Raw genomic sequence first — 20,464 nt, forward strand, 5'->3', positions numbered from 1 at the left:
TGTCTCTGCTTTACCTGCTCTGCTACAGTGCAAAATTTAAACTTCTGCACGCGGTAAGACGATCGATGTGTTGTGTCATCTTCACTTCTAGGATGGTAAGGGAGAGGTTTCGCGACAGCACGCTGGCAGGGGAAGCAGGATAGCAACAAGTTTGAATATTTCCAAGCATCCTTGCATCAGATCGTTCGTTTAGAGGACGAAACCAGGCAGATTTGATTATTGGGGGCTGTGTTTTTGAGGTTGTGAGGTCTATGGAAACAAAACGTTTTCTGATTATATAAAGCGCATCCAATCGTACCGTTAACGTATCAGTTGGATTTGAGACACTCTCAGCACAGGTCGTGTAGAACGGTGAAAAGTAAACACAGCAAAATGTTCCGAAAATTGGTGAGTGGCTGAGCCAAAGCGACAGTAGTTTGTAGTTTCCTGAAGTGAAGTTCTTGTTAGAACAATGGCATAGAGTAGTGCACGGGAGGGAAGAAAGAGGTTTAAGCGAATCGCATACCGTAATACCAGGACGTCCGTAAGGGGTACTGATTTTGTGATGAAGTAATTCGCATTTTTTCTCGCCACTGCTGCCGCTCGATTCGCTAAAGAAAATGCGACTAACTTCCTCGCAAAAGCTGACCGCAATGATCGGCGGAGTAGCGGGCAAGTGTGTGGACTAAGGCGAACATCAGCAGCGAAGTAATTCCATGGGGAGCACAGTAGTTACCGGTTTTAGACGCAGTGGAATACTTAGTACATTGTGTACTGAAACAGGTGGATAGCAAAAACGTGTGATGTTATACTTTCATCTTGATCAGTTTCCCTTAAGCATGTACCAAATAGTACATAGTAGTAAACAGTACATAGTACTAAATAGCTTGTACTAACATCTCAATTTTTTTTCATCTGTACAACAAAATTACGACTAGCGTTAATCTAGGAGTTCTTTGTACATACAGTTATTAGTACAGTTTTAGTACACTTAAAAAAACTTATTTAATCATATTTCCCCCCCGTTGCTATTATTTGCAGATTGTTGCATCTCTTGTGGTGTCGCTCGTCGTCGCCCTTCCTCAGCGTCCTCAGGCCCGCAGCGCTGGCGGCGGTGGTGATGATGCCGGAGCGGAAACCCTTGCCCAGGACACGGTGATCAATGCGGACGGATCGTACACGTACAACTACGAAACGAGCAACGGCATCAGTGCGTCCCAGGCCAGCAACGACGGTACGAACGCCAACGGTAACTTCGCCTTCACCGCTCCGGACGGCCAGCGGTACGAGGTTGTGTACATTGCCGACGAGAACGGCTTCCAGCCGCAGGGAGCCCATCTGCCAACTGAGCCCCCAGCACCCGAGCATGTGATCAAGATGCTGGAGGAAATGCGTGCCAACCCACCAGAGGGAGCTGATCTGGAGTCGCTCGATGCTACCCTGAACCGACTGCGCGCTACCCTCGGTTAGGAAGCACATCATTCGCCAGTAGGTTAGAAGAGGAATGAAGCTGTACAGTGCTAGATAAAGAGAGCGTACGCAACGATCGTACGCTTGGATTTTTTTTTATTAAAACGATGTGAAATATATGAAAGCCTCGCCATTTTGCTCGGACTACAAAAATAACTGATAGTTCTTTTAGTTGGGCTAAACATTTTTGAAAGAAAACTACATCAATGTAAAATCAGTAGTCAAGTCAGTAGTCAGTAAAAAGTGACAAATCTGCTAGTCGTTTGTCGTTTCGTCAACGGGCTCGTCCGGGAATTGAACCCGGGACCTCTCGCACCCGAAGCGAGAATCATACCCCTAGACCAACGAGCCACATGTCTAATAGAAAGTTGCGCTTGATTTAAAATCACGCTCAACACAACCAATCACCAACCACCAATACTTTCACTTCGTAACAGCGTGAAAGTAGCCGATCAGTCCAAGAGGCTCTCAGTATCCCTTTCCACTGTTTGCACCGCATGTCTCTTAAAGCACTCTCCTCCTTCTGAGGAAGCTATTTTTAGACAAAAAAGAGGTGGGATCTATCGAAATGCTTTCACTAGCGGGTATGGTCTTTCGTGTTGCTTGTAGCTGCATTGGTTTGTGTCCCACTCTGGTGCTGCCATGATCTGATCATATGAAGCTTTTAAAAGCATTGCGAATAAGCTTTTGACGAATGCGTACTATAAGATTGTGTATTTATCAAGGTGGATTTAACAAATGAAGTCCTTCTAAAGTATTCCCAAAGGAAAATAACAATCAAAGTTTTCGTCGACGAAGTAATTCGATTGTTGCAAGATCCTAGGAATGAAAAGGCGACTACTGCTTTACTATTATTTTACACCGGTTTTATTTCATTTTCGATTCGATAACAAACAGTTCAACAACGAAATTCAATTTTTCTACTTAAGCCTATTGCGTGGTGAAATGGTGATCCAATGATTCATGGCTATCCTGTCTTCTAGGCACAGGACCTTCAATGATGAATGATGAGTGTGGGCTAATGACGTCCAAAACGGTTCCAAGTTTCCAATCCCAACAGCCACTTAGTGCTGTCGCAGGCGAGCGAGGGTGGCATCGAGCGCCTCCAGACTGAAGTCCTTCTGGTCCTTGGGCGGGTTGGCGCGGATCTGCTCGAGCGTCTTGAACACGTGCTCGGGCGTCGGCGGCGGCGTCGGCAGATGGTCACCCTGCGGCTGGAATCCGTTCTCGTCGGCCACGTACACTACGCGGTACAGCACACCATCGGGACCGGTGTACGAGAAGGCACCGTTGGCGTTGTGCGCTCCGAGACCTTCCTCGTGGGCGGCGATACCGTTGCTCGTCTCGTAGCTCCAGTTGTAGTGTCCATCGTCCTTCAGCACATTCTCGTACGCCACGATCTGGGCGTGTGCGTCCGGGTTTTGCTGGTGCGAGTAGGCCCGATCGAGCGGTCCGGCGGCAACGGTGGCCACGAGCAGGGCAGCAGCGAACACGAAGCGGAACATTTTGGAAGGTGTGGGTAGGCTCGTTGCTGAAGGCAGGCTTGTTGTTGATGGAAGGATCGTTGTTGAATGATGACTTTTGACCGAATTGTTTCACTTTATATACATCGCACACGTGCTGGACCTAATCCCTCCTAAATCCTATGTGTGTCCCAAAACGCACTACCCAAATCCTTACCCAGTATTACATCAGCTGGTGCACGAGACTTAAGATCAACGGTCCGAAGGATTGACGAGGTCAGTTTTAGCTACGGACCGAATGGTGGACCTGTTTCGAATCGTTGGTGTTGGGCTTCCTTTCGAAATTGTGTTTACCCTCACGCACGTACCCACATGCATGCACACATACACACGCATCCATTCAAGTGTAGATTAATCGAGTTTATAACACTTCAAAACGAGCAACTCGGGCAGGGGTGTTGCCTAGCAACAGCCACTAAGCTAATGAACCGCTCGAGTTTGCTTCGTTCCTTGCGTATAAGGAAGGGCGAAGGATCGTTATGATAAGATAGAGTGCCGATCATATCGTAGTACAGCTGGACACACGCATACAAAAAAGCATTCTATTCCACGTTTGCCAGACACTTATACAATCATTGCTCCCTCTCTCGCGCGTGTGCAATTTCTTGCCCATTTTGCATCACTTGAACCGACAAAAATTGTGTTTCCAATTCGACCTGCTGTTGGTCGTAAAAGTGGAGCAATTCTTTTTTTCTCTCTTCTCTGGGCGGCCCACAAACCTGCCACCCCGTGCGCAATAGAAAGACTTTATCGCCTGGCGTGAGCGACGAACCCTTGTCGTATGTTTTCGGGCGTGTCTCGCGCTGGTAGATGGAAAGGACCCGCATGTCTGGAACCGGGTCAATGTCAATGGTTGGCGAATTTTTTAATTATCCCGCACGGTTTACGCCGGTCCGGCCTGGTAGCGGTGTGGGCCGGTTCCGTGCACCAAAGTGACCGCCCGCTTCAACATCGTGTCCTGGTTGGAGTGTGTTACCAAGCCCAGCATGAGCGCCGCTGTTCTGGGAAGGGCGACCAGAAGGGTGGAACCAGTTCGAAACGACCCCCAAGATTTTGCCAATTTTTGCTCGGCCACATGCCGGACCCGCATACCGGACGGTGGTTGACCTCAAAGGTGACGACTCAAGAAGGCTGCCGAGCGGACCATGGCGGACGCTTTGTGGTTTTGGATCGATTAGCTGGGCCAAGCTGTCAAAAGCGAGGGATTAAAGGGAGCGCACCGGATTAGCCGGCGAAGGTCAGTCGTGTTCCTGTCCAGGCCTACGCCTGTGTGTGATATATCTGCCGACACATTAGCGAGCGGACGCTTGTGTCTATACGCTTTTCGGTGCTTTCAAAGCGCATTTCGAGTGCAGCTCTAATTGGCGGTGCTTGTTGCTGATGTTTTGGGGCAGAGACGGAGCATGCATTGCGCGATGATTGTTGATTAGATCGGACAGCAATGTTTTCGCCAGTTCGGTAGAGAGGTCAATTTGTTGAATTAGCTGAAAGGTACAAGGTACACAGCGGGACACAACGAAGGCTGGTCTATTTGTTTGGGTGGTAATCTAATTTCGGCCAAAAACTTGTAATGTTCTTTTGCTCATGTAGCGATCACAATCGAAAGCAGTGGAACAGCACTTGTTCGTCATACTTTACAACCAAAAGAGAACGGATTTAATTCTTAGTAATGATTCCAATGGAACAGTGATAGAAAGGTTTAAATTGACCATTGAGTTTAAGCTTCCAATTTGAAGTTACATAATTGAATTGTTTCCAAAAATACAACCAAACATATAACATATCCTGATCAAACATCTAATAGAAATAAGATCATCTTCAGGAAAGGGTTAGAGGCAATATGACACAATAGAACATGAAGAAGGCTCGGTGTCAGATCCAGAATTACATCCAATATGAACAGTTTTGGAGAAATGCTAAGGGAAATGTCAAATCATAGGTAAAGATAATTTTTTAGATTTATTTGATATTTGTTACTTAGAAATAAAGAGTAACTAGAACCTTAGGATTGCGCACTATTGTCCTTTGAGCTAGCCTGGTGATGTTCATTAGGAAATGTATTTCAATATTTCTAAAATGAGCCAAGGTATCATACTTCTGATTTACAGTTGCTACATCGCCACTGGGTAATGTTCCAGCTCACAAAGACACCTTTCGACATGGGACACATGTTGGATGATAATTATCATACGGCAGTTCAATACCAATCTGTAAACGGTGTACCGAAACGATTAAGACTCCAACAACGAAATGTTTTGAAAAATGTGGACATTTTTACCATTGCTTAAAATAGGACTTGTTACACAATTTTACCGCCTTATACCAAACGCCAAACGGATTGCGTTGAGCTTAATCCATCCACGCTTGGCTGGCTCCTCACGCAATACAAAACACGGAGAGAAATTCTGTTCCTTCATAATGCTCCCTGGGTGTCGCTATGCTGTTGTCCCCCTAATGCCGGTTATAGGGTTTTATCCTTTCTTGGCTCACGACATGATGACCGTATCCGACTGGGCGCGCGTTGCTTGTTCAAGCACAGCCAAACAACTCAGTTGAAATTCCAACGACATTTTTTCTCGGCCAACCTCCGCATCTCGATTGCAGCCGCTCGAACATTGGCTCGACATTAGTTCATTAATATATTATGCACCTGTTTCTTGGCGCAGTTTATTTTTCAAACACCAACCTGCTCCCTCCGCCCCTGGAAAACGAACTGTCTTCGGGCGTTCCGTATGCACTGAAGAGAAATGACTTTACCCTTCACTCGCCGTAATCCCCTAATCGATCGAGTCGGATTTTTTGGTACGGTGCGTGCTCGTAACCAGACGCATGGTCAAAACCGGTCATTTCGATAATGGTTAGCAGCCACCGCGACACGTTAAAGGGAGACATGCGTTAATGAAAATTTAATCAATCACCTACTCGTGTTACAGTGCGATTGCGTGCTGTTGCCACCCAGAAAAAAAGTACCCACCACTCGGCGCCGAGAAAATGGTTAATCTTGACCTTGGCCCTGGGTACAGCCGACCCGAAAAAAACACACACTTGCCCACAGCGCGTACCACGTGAACCCACGACCAGCGTCGGCGTGCTGGGCGAGCGATCGGTCCTGTTTCGGGGCGTGTCACGATGGTGCACGATGCAAATTTTTGGAAGTCGGTATAAATTAGGGAACTGGATCAGTTGTCAGCATCAGTTGCAGCTAATCAGCCGTCGTCGTGAATTCATTAGCGCGAGTCTCGCAAGAAACCTAAACAACCGCCCAAACGCCCAACCATGTTCCGCTTCGTGTTCGCTGCTGCCCTGCTCGTGGCCACCGTTGCCGCCGGACCGCTCGATCGGGCCTACTCGCATCAGCAAAACCCGGACGCACACGCCCAAATCGTGGCGTACGAGAATGTGCTGAAGGACGATGGACACTACAACTGGAGCTACGAGACGAGCAACGGTATCGCCGCCCACGAGGAAGGTCTCGGAGCGCACAACGCCAACGGTGCCTTCTCGTACACCGGTCCCGATGGTGTGCTGTACCGCGTGGTGTACGTGGCCGACGAGAACGGATTCCAGCCGCAGGGTGACCATCTGCCGACGCCGCCGCCGACGCCCGAGCACGTGTTCAAGACGCTCGAGCAGATCCGCGCCAACCCGCCCAAGGACCAGAAGGACTTCAGTCTGGAGGCGCTCGATGCCACCCTCGCTCGCCTGCGACAGCACTAAGTGGCTGTTGGGATTGGAAACTTGGAACCGTTTTGGACGTCATTAGCCCACACTCATCATTCATCATTGAAGGTCCTGTGCCTAGAAGACAGGATAGCCATGAATCATTGGATCACCATTTCACCACGCAATAGGCTTAAGTAGAAAAATTGAATTTCGTTGTTGAACTGTTTGTTATCGAATCAGAAATGAAATAAAACCGGTGTTAAATATTATAATATTATCGTTTTATTCTACTTGCTCATCTTCATCTTAGCAGTACCAACAGACTAGAAAGAATAGTTCACTTTCTAAACTGATGATTAAGTAGTGTGAGAAAACCTCACGAATGTTCGTATACGGTGTACAACTCGTTTTCTTTCCCGATATTAGAATAATTTGTGTCGGTTATGGAAATAATGCGACTCGTTCAAATGTCCGTTTGCTACTGTATATTCAATTGTCAAGAGTTCATTACATAATTCATTTTGAGTTCATTCTGTTATCCTTATCTATGCCTATGAGTTCATTTCCTATCCTATTTCTAAATTGAGTTCGAATTTCGAATTCGAACTAATAAATTCAAATGATCAATCTCCAACAAGTAGGTTAAGCTGATTGACCTACTGTCTTTAATTTGCTTTTCCCATTCTGTGGACAACTCTTCCCAATTATTGGAACAAACTGAAGCCAGCCTTATGCACATAACGTAAAAGAAAACGAAAAAGGAATCAAAAGCTCCGCTCATGACATAACTCTCTTTCGCTCGTTGACCTATATAAGAAAAATTCTACTCCGGCAATCGAGACGCATTCTGTTTGATAATTGATTGCCACAATTAAAGAAATGCACACAAGGGCTACCACCCGTCGTGCGTGTGTTTTGAGACACCATTTTTTCTGCCACTCTTTGTTGTGCTTATACGTACAGGAGGGAGAGAGAAAGAAATCATAGGAACTTGTTAATTTCTTTCAAATAGTTTGCAAGTTTGGTACGCCCGGAACCGAAAGGAATGATAATCGGGCAAAGTAAAGAAAGTAGTGATATTTCTTTGTCTTTTGCAGAACGGTGGCTTGTTAGCGCGAATGAAGGCAAGTAGGTACGAAACAGCGAAGCGAAAGAGAATTATTGAAAGTCCGTTCCATTAAGAAGAAATTGCCTTTTGATTGCAATTCTTGGACAGACGTGTTTTCATTGTACGATGGGAATGGTATAAATGAGCATGTTTAAGCTAATTAAGATTAACTGGTACATGCATATTTGGTTCCATGTGCATCGGGGGGGACTGTTTTTAAGAAGCAAAGAACACGTTGTTTACGGCAAAGATATCGTGAAAATTAACCGTTCAATTACGTTATTTGTGAATTTCACAATGTTTGAATAAAACGGATCAAACAGCGGAGGAGTTCATGGAGAAGATGTGAGGTTCAAAATTAAATCGCCGAAAAGTATGCAATGCGCTATACGTTGTGTTCATACAATGACGAGGGGTACGTCAATGCACAATGCTGAAGGATTTAAATAAGGGTAAATGTACTAGCCGGTCTCATGGTACAGTCGTCAACTCGTACGACTTAACAACATGCCCGTCATGGGTTCATGCCCCAAATAGACCGTGCCGCCATACGTAGGACTGACTATCCTGCTATGGGGGGAAATCAATAAGTCACTGAAAGCCAACCCCACAAGTGGGTTGGCAGGCCTTGACCGGCATCGGTTGTTGAGCCAAACAAGAAGAAGAGAAATGTACTAGTATTTGGCAGGTTAGTGCAGCAGTTTCACAAAAACTGCTTATACACTTAAACGTTTTTAATACTTTTCATGAAAGTGCCGTTATTTAGAACGATAAACTATCGTGTTATATTGTGCTATTTTAATCAATGTTTTAATCAATGCCAATAGGTAGACAAAAATGTTTAAAACGATTTTACACTCTCACTTTCCTAAGATTGATGTTGAAAAGTACTTAAATTAATAATTTTATGTTGCCCATTTTGGGCATGTTGCTGGCAATTTTTATCAGTCAGCAGTCACTTTGATGTGAGTGAGAAATAAAGTAGACATTGGAGAAATGAGATTGACTGACGGCTATAGAGTACGGCTCCGACTGGCTCACAAATTATTTTTTTCCTCTCAAGTTATTGGATTATTTATAGTGAAATTGATACAATGTGGTTTTATGTGTCAACATACGCATTGTAGTGTTCTGATCAAGTTATAAATGAATATTCTGCAAAATCAAAAGTGTGTTATTGTTTCAAGTTTCGGCAGGGGCCCATAGCATTGATCTGTCAAAAATCAACATTTACCATATACCTTTTTCGGCAGCATTTAAAGAAAAAAATAACTTGTTCTTCGTAGTTTTAAAATTCCAAGCGGGCTAGAATAAATTCTGCAACCATAGAATCTTTCATAAAAACCACACTTTCATTGGTTTACTGTCCTGGTTCTCTTAATAACGAAACCTGCCGAACTATTGGCTGACAGCAAATCTGCTAAAAGATGTTAAGCTCTGCACACTTTGTTTGATATTTTGAAAAATATGCCATATTTCTGTTTAAAAAATATGTGTTGAGACAATTTTTAACGTGTTTTTGCGTAATAGCACGTTTTAAGTCATCCTGCCGAATACTGGTACAATTACTTTATACTAATGAAACGAATTTGTCCTTTTTGTTCTCATAGAAGCTTCTATGTGTTTAAAAAGACATTAATTTTTAAAAAAGACAGGCTTAATTATTTTAAAATAATTATCGAAATAATTTTAAAACTATTTGATTACTTTGCGAAATGGATGGATTGTTAATTTTAAATACTCATCGGTAATGATTGGATACCAACAGATTGCTTATGTTTTCAGTAGTTATTTGAGCAGCAGCAACAAGATCTTGAAGACCAAACTATGTTGCATAAGTTTAGGCTATCCCGAATAAAAACAATGCCATTCCAATCCTCAAAATTGCCAACTCATTGACCGGCGAAGGAAAGCAGACAATTATAAAACCATATCTTTAATCAATAGCTCGTTTTCGCACACCGAGAAGGGGCACGATTGTTCACACACAATGAGGGTGCCTTTCGCGCCCGCTAAACAGACACACTGCAAAAAAGTGTACAAATATTGGTCTTATTTTAATGTTCACCGCACTTCATTCCGTTCCCAAGATCGCACATTTGCCTCTTCAGTGGCAGTATTGAATCAGTTCTGCCAATTCTAAAGCACAAATAAAAGTTCTAACACTCGAACGCTTTCTACGGAGGAATCATAAACGCCCACCAGGGTAAGCCGTGCGTCAATATTGACACATTGAAACAGATGAGGCAGAACGAGGCGTTTTCGACCGAACGCCAATCGGCCGTCAATCATTCCACCGGATGTGGGTGACCTGCTGTGTCGGTGGCGTCATGATCGATGCAACAATCAAATGCATCTTGACGAGTTATTTGGTTGAGCCACCTTGGTGATCGCGGAAAGCCAAATGTCAACTCCATTTTCCAAGTGGGAGAGCAAGCTATGAGATGATTTATGCAGACCGGATCATCGTCAAATTCCGGGTGAAAGGAATGGAAACGCTGATCACCCTGGATTTAGCGGACGGATGGAAGATAAATACAAATCAGATAGAGCACCATCGGACCGAGTAGCCGAGCAGGGGAATGCAATGCTCAACTGCATCCATCTCCGAGCCCGGACCGCGCTCCGATGTTTGCTCTTCATTCATAATTGGACACAAATTTTGGGAAATAAAATTTGCACCGCCCGACGCGGCAAGGTCGACCGTTTATGAGGAAGAGACAGCTCAAGAGCGACAGCAGCAGCAGCACCACCAACAGCAAGCAAAACGTTCCGCGACAACTTAATTGGGCCATAAAGATACACGGTTTATAAAACGGAACCGAGCCAGCAGTGGGCAGGGGCCAGTCAAACTATCGTTTGTTGTTTGTTGGCCATTTTGTTGGATTTGGATGTCGTCATTGAGCCGGCATGTTGCGTTTCGCATCTGGCTAATCGGGTTTTTGCAACGCACCGTACTGCGTAGCCAAATAACTCGATCGGGCATTACATTTGCATTGGGAGAAGGAGCTCAAACTTTAACCGAAGTGTCAATTGCCTTCGGGTGGTCAGATCCGGTCGTTTGAAGCCCTTTTGTTGTAATTCGTACATCCTGCGAAGGGGGGGGGGGGGGGTGAGCTTTGCTAGATCAAACTCATCGACGTTTGATCCAATATTTGATTTGTCCCTCGATTCGATCAGATCCGCCTCGTACCGGATGCAGCGAGAAGTTCAAGGTTTTCCCCCGTATGAAGATGATCTCGATTCGAGTCATCAAGTTTCATTTAATGCGGTATGGTAGATGGTAGAAATATTGGAATAAGACGCACGTCGTACAAACGATAACTTTAGTGTATTTGGTTAATCAGATGCAATTAGCATCGTTTAACGTCGGCCGATAATCAGCTGAGCTACTGGGTGAGATTGTGGTGTAGAGATAAAACGATCGGGAGCGTGAAATAGCGATCTTTAGAGCGATCGCAATGTTGGTTGATGTTTGCTTTTAAATATTCACATTTTTATCATAGTGTCTGCCCTCTTTCTCTACCCCGAATGAGCAATCAAAAACGATTCGTCGTCCTTGTGCAAAATGTCACTCCATTTTTATGAGCGGTTAAACCCTTAATGAGTTCATATCGCGTTCGTTTTTGGGCTAAAAGCATGTCTCATGATCCCTTTTCGGTGATTAGTCGAACACAATGTAAATAAATCTGCCCCAACCCGATGAGGATCGTTTCGTGTGAAGTATAAAATATGAGTCCTCGCACACAATCGCTCGATAACTCATTCGTCCCCAGGGGTGGTGGAAGTTGGAAAAAGGGTGATCCAACCAACTGTGGCACACGAAAGCCCGGTCTGAAGCGTGAAAATGAGTCTCCCGCACACACACACACGCACAGCCATCACCTTCAATAAAATAATGAGCCTATAAAGTCGATGCTTTAATGACGAGCTGCTAATTTGCGACGCATTTATTCAAATGGGACGTCTCGGGAGTTGTCGGAGGGATGGTCCGTTTCTTCGGGAGCGCCGCTTCTTTTCTGTCGTAACCTAAGCGAGCGTTTTGTTTCAAACCCATCAGAGGAGCATAAATCAGGAGTGTCGTCAGGGTGGTTTTCGTTTAGGGTTATCGGCGATGAGCATGAACCCAAATGCATGGGTGTTGCTGGACAGAGATGTGGCCAAGATACACAGCTGTGCTGTGCAATGAATGTGACAGAAAGAGGGCTCTGTTTCGTGGTTGATAGGTCATAGGATAAGAGCAGGTTATTTGTTGCATTTTACTGAACATATGGTAATCGAAAAAAAATATTTAAATAACATGATACATCGATAAGGTGCGGTCCTGTAGTACAGTCGTCAACTCGAACGACTCAATAACATGCCCGTCATGGGTTCAAGCCCAGAATGGACCGTCCCCCCGTAGCAAGGATTGACTATCCGGATACGTGGTAATGAAGTCTCGAAAGCCTGTATAGGCCGGCATGTCTGCTTAGGACGTTACGCCAATTAGAAGAAGAAGAAGAAGAAGAAGAAGATACATCGATAACTATTTGTCGGTATTTTTATCACGTTGGTATCTGTGATACTGGAGCCCATTATCACAAAAGAACGATTTCAAAAATTGATAAAATTGCATTAAAACAATTGAAGAAGATGTGCTCATCAAAGTAAAATTAAATTAATTTTATACTCATATTACTTAAAAGAGTAAGTCTAATGCATTCCTTTTGCGAATTTTATTACGTTTAAAACGATGCAAATTCGCTTTAACAATTTGTTGCAAATCAAACAGATTACTATTGACGGACGGAAACGACTGTGACCGTGTGGAAGTAACTGGGGGCCACACAGCTGGCATGTTTTACGAGCGACCTAGCAGCAGGGTCGTTCGTATTCCCAACAGCAACAGCAAAAGCCGATCATTAAGTGCTGTGAATGAAAAGAACGACGGAGGCTCAAGAATCTCCGTCACAACGAACGAAACTGCAAGGTAACGATCGCTTACGGGAAGGAAATCCTGTCATGCGTGTGCCTCCGCTCTGCCTAAACTTCGTTGGCGATCGGAACTGGAGCAGGATGGAAAATGTCTAGGTTGATTTTTTACAATGAGAAATAATGTTTCTTTTGGGAGCAATTGATGTGTGCTGAAAAGGTATCAAAATAAATGCTTTTAATGTTTAAAGTACATCACATTTTTAATCATTCGGACTTAACCTTTGTTGTAACAATAAAATCCGAAATCTTCTCGTACCATCTCAATCATCTTTACGCCTACACAAGCAGCAGGACCAGCCAAAAAGTAGGGGAAACGCCCGCCGCCACCCTACACTCCCCTCCAGGGACACACGAGAGCTTAAAACTTACCTACGGACCTGTGGAATGATGTCACCTTCAATATTTAACGTTTTCTCGAGGCAATAAAAGTTTGTTTGGGCTAACATTTCCCACCGAATAAATGGCGACCCTTACCACCCATTTCACCCTCGAAGCGGGTTCAAATGAATGAGCTCGGACAGAAATCAACACAACCACACTCACGTGCCGCGATGGGTCATTTGCTTACCCAGCCAAGTGAATCATTATCATCATCAGCTGAGCTTTTAATCGACCAATATCCAAACAAACGATCTTTATGTCCGCCGTATCTCAGTTTTTATGTCACACCTAATTCGATTAGGTTGTCCTCATAAAATAATATGCCACAGCTGTTGTGCGTGCCGGGTGGAGGAGGCCAACGGGAGTTGGAAACAGCGAGGTGGTTTGTGGAGATTTGAAGGCGTTCGATTGATTCCAGACGTGTTAATCTTGAGATGTGACAGTAAATTCATTCTTTAGTGTGAAGCAGTTTGTACCGATAAACGATCCACTAAATGGTGATGCTTTTTTTTTACAAAAACAGGATTAACTTATTCCTTTTTAAACGCTATCGGATTTCAAAATTGTTGCAATGATTACTACTTTCTACTTCTTATCTTTGTGAGATTAATGTATGCGTTACGCAAACCAATCTGCTGTTCGTAGCACGTCTTCTCTGATCCTTTCAATCCTGATGCGCATTTAACAACTGCCAAAAAAAAAACCCACAAAAACTCCTCGTACACGCATCGAAACAAACCGAAACCGAGTGATCGTAAAAAAAGATGAAATAAAATAAAATAAATGCAACATAAAACTGACCGAACTCCGAAATGGGTCGTAAATCATAATCCCCGCGCACGGGTTGTGCGCGTGTGGCGTGGCGAGTTTCGTCGATCGTTGTGGGTTTCGATCGTATTAATTCGTACCAATCTACCAATACTCCGTTTGGGGCGAATGAATGGGCTCGATAATGTAGGGATGAGGGAAGATTTTAGACGTTTGCAAGTGTGTTTGCGAGTTTTGAAGAATGAGATGGAAGCTGGACGTGGATGAGCTTCGATGAGTTTTGTTTGTTATTAAATGTATCGGGGCTAGCGATAAAGCGCGACATAAGTGGACAAGGTTGCCGATGGGTACGTTTTATGAGGTCATCGAAGAAGAGGTGGACCATAAGTGGTTGTCTGTTGAGAGGGGTTTTTTGGGAGAGGTATAGTAGTTTGAACTGCTTAAAATGGCACATGAGCGATAATGGGCCGCGATTTTATAATAATATTATAGTCAAAGGCTGTTACATGTTCCTAGAGTGGAGTCATCAGTAAATCCACCCCCACAGTAGGGACCGAAATTTAGAAAATATCTTATCCGAGACATAAATATTCATTAACGAACTGGAAGTGTTGATTTCCTGTATTTCAAGACAAATTTGAGAATGAATTAAAAGCTGTGCCATTTGCGCTGTTTAAATATGCTTTTATAACTCAATTAATTGCACCGATTTCATCCAATCATTCTATCCCATAGACACTAGATAAAGAAACTTCCAAACAGTTCTTTGTTATCGATGAAGAAATGGTCGAGGTATCTTCAATGACAACCTTACCGTTTCAGCGACCCCCTTGTGCCAGCGATCGACCGTGTTCGTATGCTTTTGGATGGGCAATTTGGGTTAATGAGCGGAATCCAATAGTGTTGCTGACTAAAGGCCACCCCGCCACCGCAACAACTACCTAGACTTGTAGATTCCATTGTTCGGTGGATGTTCTCCGATCGCCGGCCCCATTCGCCAATCAGTGCCGTCATTTATTATCACGCCAAAGTTTCACGCCCGGTGCGGCTCATCAGCCCTAACCGAGAGGGAGCGAGAGGGCATCTCCGGCACAAAAAGGACCAACAAAACAAGGAACCGAATGACGATGCGAGCACCTACTACTAGCCGAAATCTGCTCGATATCGAAACCGTGGCAAAGTTCAAGGCTAATTGGTATCGATCGTTCTGCGATTGCGGGCGAGCTCGCTGCTGACGAATGGGAAGAGATGGTTTATTTTTGCAATCTTTTGCTTATGGTTTTATGGCAACGGTTGCTCGTAAAAGTTCGGAGTTCGAAGGGGTGAGTAGATTTGAATATTACCTAAGCGGCGTTCAGTGATCCTTAGAGAAGGAAGTTATGGCAAGTATGCTGTAACTGAAGGATACATATTTAGTTACTTCTTGATGGTGGAATGATGCTTTGTGAAGGATATTGTGCATAGGGGTTCCTATCATGGAGGGATCAATTAGGTAGAACCTTTTCCGGAAAGGTTGGTTCTTAACCTTTCAATATTTCTTAATAAGCAGGAAAGATTGTTGAACGCTTATATCCAGTAAAATAACGATCCATTTTGACTTCCTGTAGTATACCAGTGAGCAAGGCATTTTCTTATAATATAGTTCAATATTGTTTAGTTCCATCTAAACCGTTTTCTACAACTCTTACCCCCAGGGCTACTGGAAACCTTTTAAAACAATTTCCATTTTTGTTTAATTTCCATTAAATGAGCGATCATAAATCAGTTCACGTTTCATTCATTCAGCGCTTCCAATACCTTCAACACAATAACAAAGCAATTATTTGCTGATTGGCTTAGCGCGTACGACACAGCACACGCTTTCCCAGCGCCGGGAGGTGTTGCAGAATTTTAAGACTAATTAACACGACATTAAATAAATTCCCTTTTGCGGCTGCCCAGCGCCCGATACATCTTGCACCAGCTGTCATAAGTGAGAATTTATTGTGAGAACCCTCTGCGGGCTACCAAAAAAACAACGATGCTTCACAGAGAGAAAACGAGGCACAAGATCAGCGAATGGTTCGAGTGGTTAGCATTGTATACAAATTTTGTTCGGCTGATTTTTGTGTGATTGTTACGAAACATGTTCTTAGTGGTTTCGAACAGTTTTGAGTTGTATTTCAAGAACATATTAGAAGCAATTCCTATGACAGTAAACATGTAAATAGATTTGAAAACGGAACAGTGAATCAAGGCGCCTACTGGTAGGCGCAATCTCCTAAAAAATGACCCCGATAAGGTCAGAGCCTCGAACGAACCGCCCACTGTTTAATTAAGATCGCTTCTAAATCTCCATCCGCCCCACTAAACACTTCCCGAATTGCGCTTTAATGAAAACACCAGGAAGCAATTTTTCAACCCTGCTCAATTGTTTCAAGCCAACCAGATTGCTCCAAGCGATCGAGCGGCGGTCAGGGGACAGATATTTTCCACCACGTCTCACTCCGCTCCGTCCCGTTGCTGGTGTGTGAAATTTGACTCGAATGCTAATGCTTGGATGTCTTGGTCGAAAACTGCGCGTGGCTGAAGAAAAACAAAACACACCACAACAGCCACCAATAAAACCACCCCAATGTCGATCGGGCCCCCACGTTTGCAGCGTCAGCGAAGAGATAAAAGAAAATTTACGATGAGAAATCCAATAAAAATGGCTTTACCCCTGGCCATGTCGTCCCGCGTGCGGTGGGTATTTTCCTGTGAGCTTTCGGTTTTAGGTGAAGCTTCTTTCGGGGTTCTTTCCCTTTTTTACTGGATGACCTTCAACATAAGTGTGCTTTTGTGTGTGTATTTGTGTGTGGCACCATTTGTCACCATTGCACCAAATCCATCTGAAACGAGTTTGGAGTGTTTTGATTGATTGAATGTGGAAAAGTGGCATTCGTGTGAGGATTTTCCATTTTTTCCCATAGTGTGTTAAGGCTCTTCTTAAAGCTATTAACGACAGCTTGCTTGGTGTATTGTCTGCAACAAGATGGAAGCTCAACCAAAGTGCGTAGGACTGCTAATTGAGCTCCATTATGTTATGATATGCTGGAGGTTGGATGGTTTTCTACATGCTGGTGAAAGAATTTATCCGCCCATCACCTACGCTCGTGCTCGGGTTGATTGTAGAGGTGCGATTGCGTCATCACGCGGGATACATTTGGGGTAGGTTTTTTTTGGTTTTCTTTTGGACAATCTGCTACTATGAAAAGGATTATCCGGTTTTAGCTTCGATTCGATTCGTTTATAAATGATTCTTCTTCTTTTTTGTGAATTATTTCAATTTTTCCCAATAATGATAGACATTTCCAAGTGGATTTAATATAAACATTTAATTATCTAAAGCTTAACAATAGGTTTCAGATAACGTGAACAATAGGATGTTTGAAAATTAAGCTTTTTGAAATTATTTTTCTTTTATTTTAGACATTTTATTTGGTAGCTTTAATAAAATAATTGTGAATACAGAGTTTACCATTAATTAATAATTGTAATACAGAGGGTTTCAATTGATTCTCGATAATATTTGGATGCTGATAGTTTTTTGTTTGGTTTATATTGTTCTCGCGATTTATTGTACGTTTTTAAATTTTTTAGGATAAATTTTATTGCTGTAAAATCGCAATAAATCATAGGAACAACCCATACATATATGGGAAACGGTGAATTGATCGTGAGACAAACCCACAAATTTACGAAAATTAACTAATAAAACGTGGGGCAACCTTGTAGTTTTCTTATTTTTCACAATATTTCTTTTCTCTTTCCTTATTCGATATTAAATATTTGTATGTTACTCTTTTTGGTATAACGTTTGATATTCAGGTGTTTTTGTATTCATTGAATTATTTCCATCGTTAACTCAGGAACCATTCTAGAACATCTATTACACCTGTAAAATTATAATTTAATTTAAAATAAATTATAAATAAATGTGTATTTTTCAAAAACAGAACACTGAAACGTCCTGGAACGGAAAAACGAAACTCTTTAGGTGTGAAGCACATTGTACGTAATGAAGCAAATTTCATCAATTACACCAGCTCTCGAACTCTCCTAATCATGTCATTTTATCAGCAATCAGCACATTAAACCATCGTGCTATGCCAAAACTTTGCCAAACATTTACTATTGAAGCTGCTCATCTGCATCGCCGTAAACGATTTCAAGGGTGAGAACGATCGGGGCTCATCCGTGCGTTCACCGTAAAACGAATGAACTCAAAATCTACTAAGAAATGAAACCGAAAGCAGCACACACAGCGCTTGATGAATGAATGCTACCCGTAAGAGGCTCATTCATGCGGCTCGTCGCTTGCAGCATCCTATCGTCTTTTTTTCTTTTTTGTTTTAGTGATCACCGCCTCATGCGAGTGTGGCACTCTACTCCATCTTCCGTGAACTCTCGCTATCACAGGGGTGCGAGCCGGGTTCCTTCCTTCTCCTTTGCCACTCCAAATGTTATATTGATCCCCCCCTCAATCTCCGACTCTACTTCACGGGTTCTACCAAATTTTGGGGAAGGTGGTGAAGACTTTTGGTGTATTGGTGTGTGTGTGTGTGTGCCTCGGGAGATGATCCATCGCGCTTCGCTCGTGAGCTTTGGGAGACGATTAGATTGTTAGAGGACTTCTAGCCCACCGCGGGTGATATATAAAAGATGTCGGGCGGTTCAGTCAAGTCAGTCAGCCCCTGTCATCGTCTTTGGTGCATCAAGCGCAACAGTTTCAAAACAGCAAAGCAGTGCGTGTGAGTTCGTGTGTGCTTTAAAACGAAAAATTGTGATAAAACTTCTCAGTTTCAAAATGTTCAAAGTGGTGAGTTGGAAAGGATTTGTTAAAAAGCATTTGTGAAATATCTTCAAAAACGAGTGTTTGGTGAAACAATCTAAAGAGTACAATATGGACATTTAAAAAACATGAAAATCGAACGCAAAACAGCTCAAGTGTTTTATATTCATTAAAGATTAATAGCCGATCGGTATTTAAAATATAACAAAGTGTTTAAAATATCTTTTCAAAAAACATACAGTAATTTAAGAAAAGTTTTAAGATTTTTTTAGTATTTTAGAATAATTAGTGAAAGCCATCTCTCTTTGCATTATCCTTTCCGAGCGAATGGGTTCATGAGCAAATTAATTTTAAACTGTTTGTCTTATATTAAGAGTTCGTTCTTCTTTCATTTATCAAATTTTCACTCAGTCAATCAACAATATCGTTTCAAATTATATTAAATTAAACGTTTTCATTGCGAATTGAAACCATTTTTACGACTCTTTTGTCCTCAAGGTGTGAGATGAAAAAACACTCTGTCATTAAAACACTTCTTCCTAAACATAATTCCATCTCCCATAGGAGTGGTCACGACTAATCTAATCTTTCAAGTACATCTCAAATAGTAACCATCATCGTAATGAAACCCGCTTAAGTGAACACCTTCATGAAGGTGTAATTAGATTGTTGATCCTTTTCAAACACTGTCGCTTTGGTCCGATTTAATGCTCAGTGGGTTGTTATTTTTTCGTCAGCCCATTAAAATCGTCACGTTTAATGCTTATGCTCATTCGCACGCACTATCGTCTTCTTCTCAATTTAATTACGCAGGTGTTTGCTCTGCTTGCTCTGGCTGCTGCCGTCTCGTTGGCTGCCCCGGCCGCTGACGATGCGTCCGCCAACATCCTGACGCACGAGTCGCGCCTCGAACCGGACGGTGCCTACTCGTACAAATACTCCACCAGCAATGGCATCCAGGCGGAGGAGAGCGGCATCGGTGGACAGTCGGTGCAGGGCTCGGCCTCGTGGGTCGGCGATGACGGTGTGCCGATCGTGCTGACCTACACCGCCGACGAGAATGGCTTCCACCCGCAGGGAGTTCATCTGCCGACGCCACCACCGATCCCGGACTACATTCTGCGGGCGCTACGATACATCGAGGCCAAGCAGGCCGCCCAGAATGGCCAAAAGTAAGGTGCCGAAAAGGCGTCCCAAAGAAGCGTGCCCGCGAAGGGTGAAACATCCCATATCCCACCACCATGTTGTGAGCAAACGCTGAAAGAAAAGAGGAAAACCCGAGAATGCCAAGGCCTGGAGAAGTCAAGGTCATCATCATCATCATCGTCACATTGTACTGGCCATTAAGTGATAAATCCCGATAATACTCGATGCACATTTTTGTATAAAAGAAATATAAAAGTATTAATTGTAACTGGCTTTGTAGAGCAATTATTTCATAGGAAAGAACATTTAGTATAAAATAATAGATTTTATGAATATACTTCATTCATAAAACAAAACAAAAAAGAAAGAATTTAAACCCATCAATTAAATCACTACGTAGGTGGGCCAATTAACCACACCAAAACTGCGTTGGTGTTCTCGCGAAATGGAAGCTCATCTGCTCATGTTCACGCACCGTTAAAAGCTTCCTCAGTGAAACGGCATCGACCATCTGCTGAAATCGGTCAATTTGGTAGCATATTTTATCGCTTAAATCTATGTGCCACCATCAAGACGCCGCGTGACATCGATTGACGTGGCGTGGTGCGGCTTAAGTTTGATGATCGGTCAAGCGAT

At 43.3% G+C, this 20,464-nt stretch overlaps 4 protein-coding genes and 1 non-coding gene across 5 annotated transcripts; 3 read left to right on the plus strand and 2 right to left on the minus strand.

Annotated features, from left to right (window-relative positions):
• The first annotated feature begins 279 nt into the window (after positions 1-279).
• On the plus strand, positions 280-1,602 carry LOC121594302 (cuticle protein AMP1A-like). Its single transcript, XM_041917405.1, has 2 exons — positions 280-387; positions 1,021-1,602. Exons 1-2 carry the CDS (start codon positions 373-375, stop codon positions 1,447-1,449), a joined length of 444 nt encoding a protein of 147 aa, XP_041773339.1. The 5' UTR covers positions 280-372; the 3' UTR covers positions 1,450-1,602.
• Positions 1,603-1,728: 126 nt separating this feature from the next.
• Positions 1,729-1,800, minus strand: Trnap-cgg. Its single transcript has one exon. It is a non-coding gene; the product is annotated as a tRNA-Pro (tRNA).
• A 504-nt stretch (positions 1,801-2,304) lies between these two features.
• On the minus strand, positions 2,305-3,011 carry LOC121594303 (cuticle protein CP14.6-like). Its single transcript, XM_041917406.1, has one exon. It carries the CDS (start codon positions 2,952-2,954, stop codon positions 2,514-2,516), a length of 441 nt encoding a protein of 146 aa, XP_041773340.1. The 5' UTR covers positions 2,955-3,011; the 3' UTR covers positions 2,305-2,513.
• Positions 3,012-6,177: 3,166 nt separating this feature from the next.
• Positions 6,178-6,889, plus strand: LOC121593058 (cuticle protein CP14.6-like). Its single transcript, XM_041915096.1, has one exon. It carries the CDS (start codon positions 6,249-6,251, stop codon positions 6,687-6,689), a length of 441 nt encoding a protein of 146 aa, XP_041771030.1. The 5' UTR covers positions 6,178-6,248; the 3' UTR covers positions 6,690-6,889.
• An 11,674-nt stretch (positions 6,890-18,563) lies between these two features.
• On the plus strand, positions 18,564-20,096 carry LOC121592507 (pupal cuticle protein Edg-78E-like). The gene is made up of 2 exons (XM_041914006.1): positions 18,564-18,709; positions 19,496-20,096. Exons 1-2 carry the CDS (start codon positions 18,698-18,700, stop codon positions 19,856-19,858), a joined length of 375 nt encoding a protein of 124 aa, XP_041769940.1. The 5' UTR covers positions 18,564-18,697; the 3' UTR covers positions 19,859-20,096.
• Positions 20,097-20,464: the final 368 nt, after the last annotated feature.

This window comes from Anopheles merus, chromosome 2L (genome assembly GCF_017562075.2).
Source record: "Anopheles merus strain MAF chromosome 2L, AmerM5.1, whole genome shotgun sequence".
Classification (NCBI taxonomy): domain Eukaryota; kingdom Metazoa; phylum Arthropoda; class Insecta; order Diptera; family Culicidae; genus Anopheles; species Anopheles merus.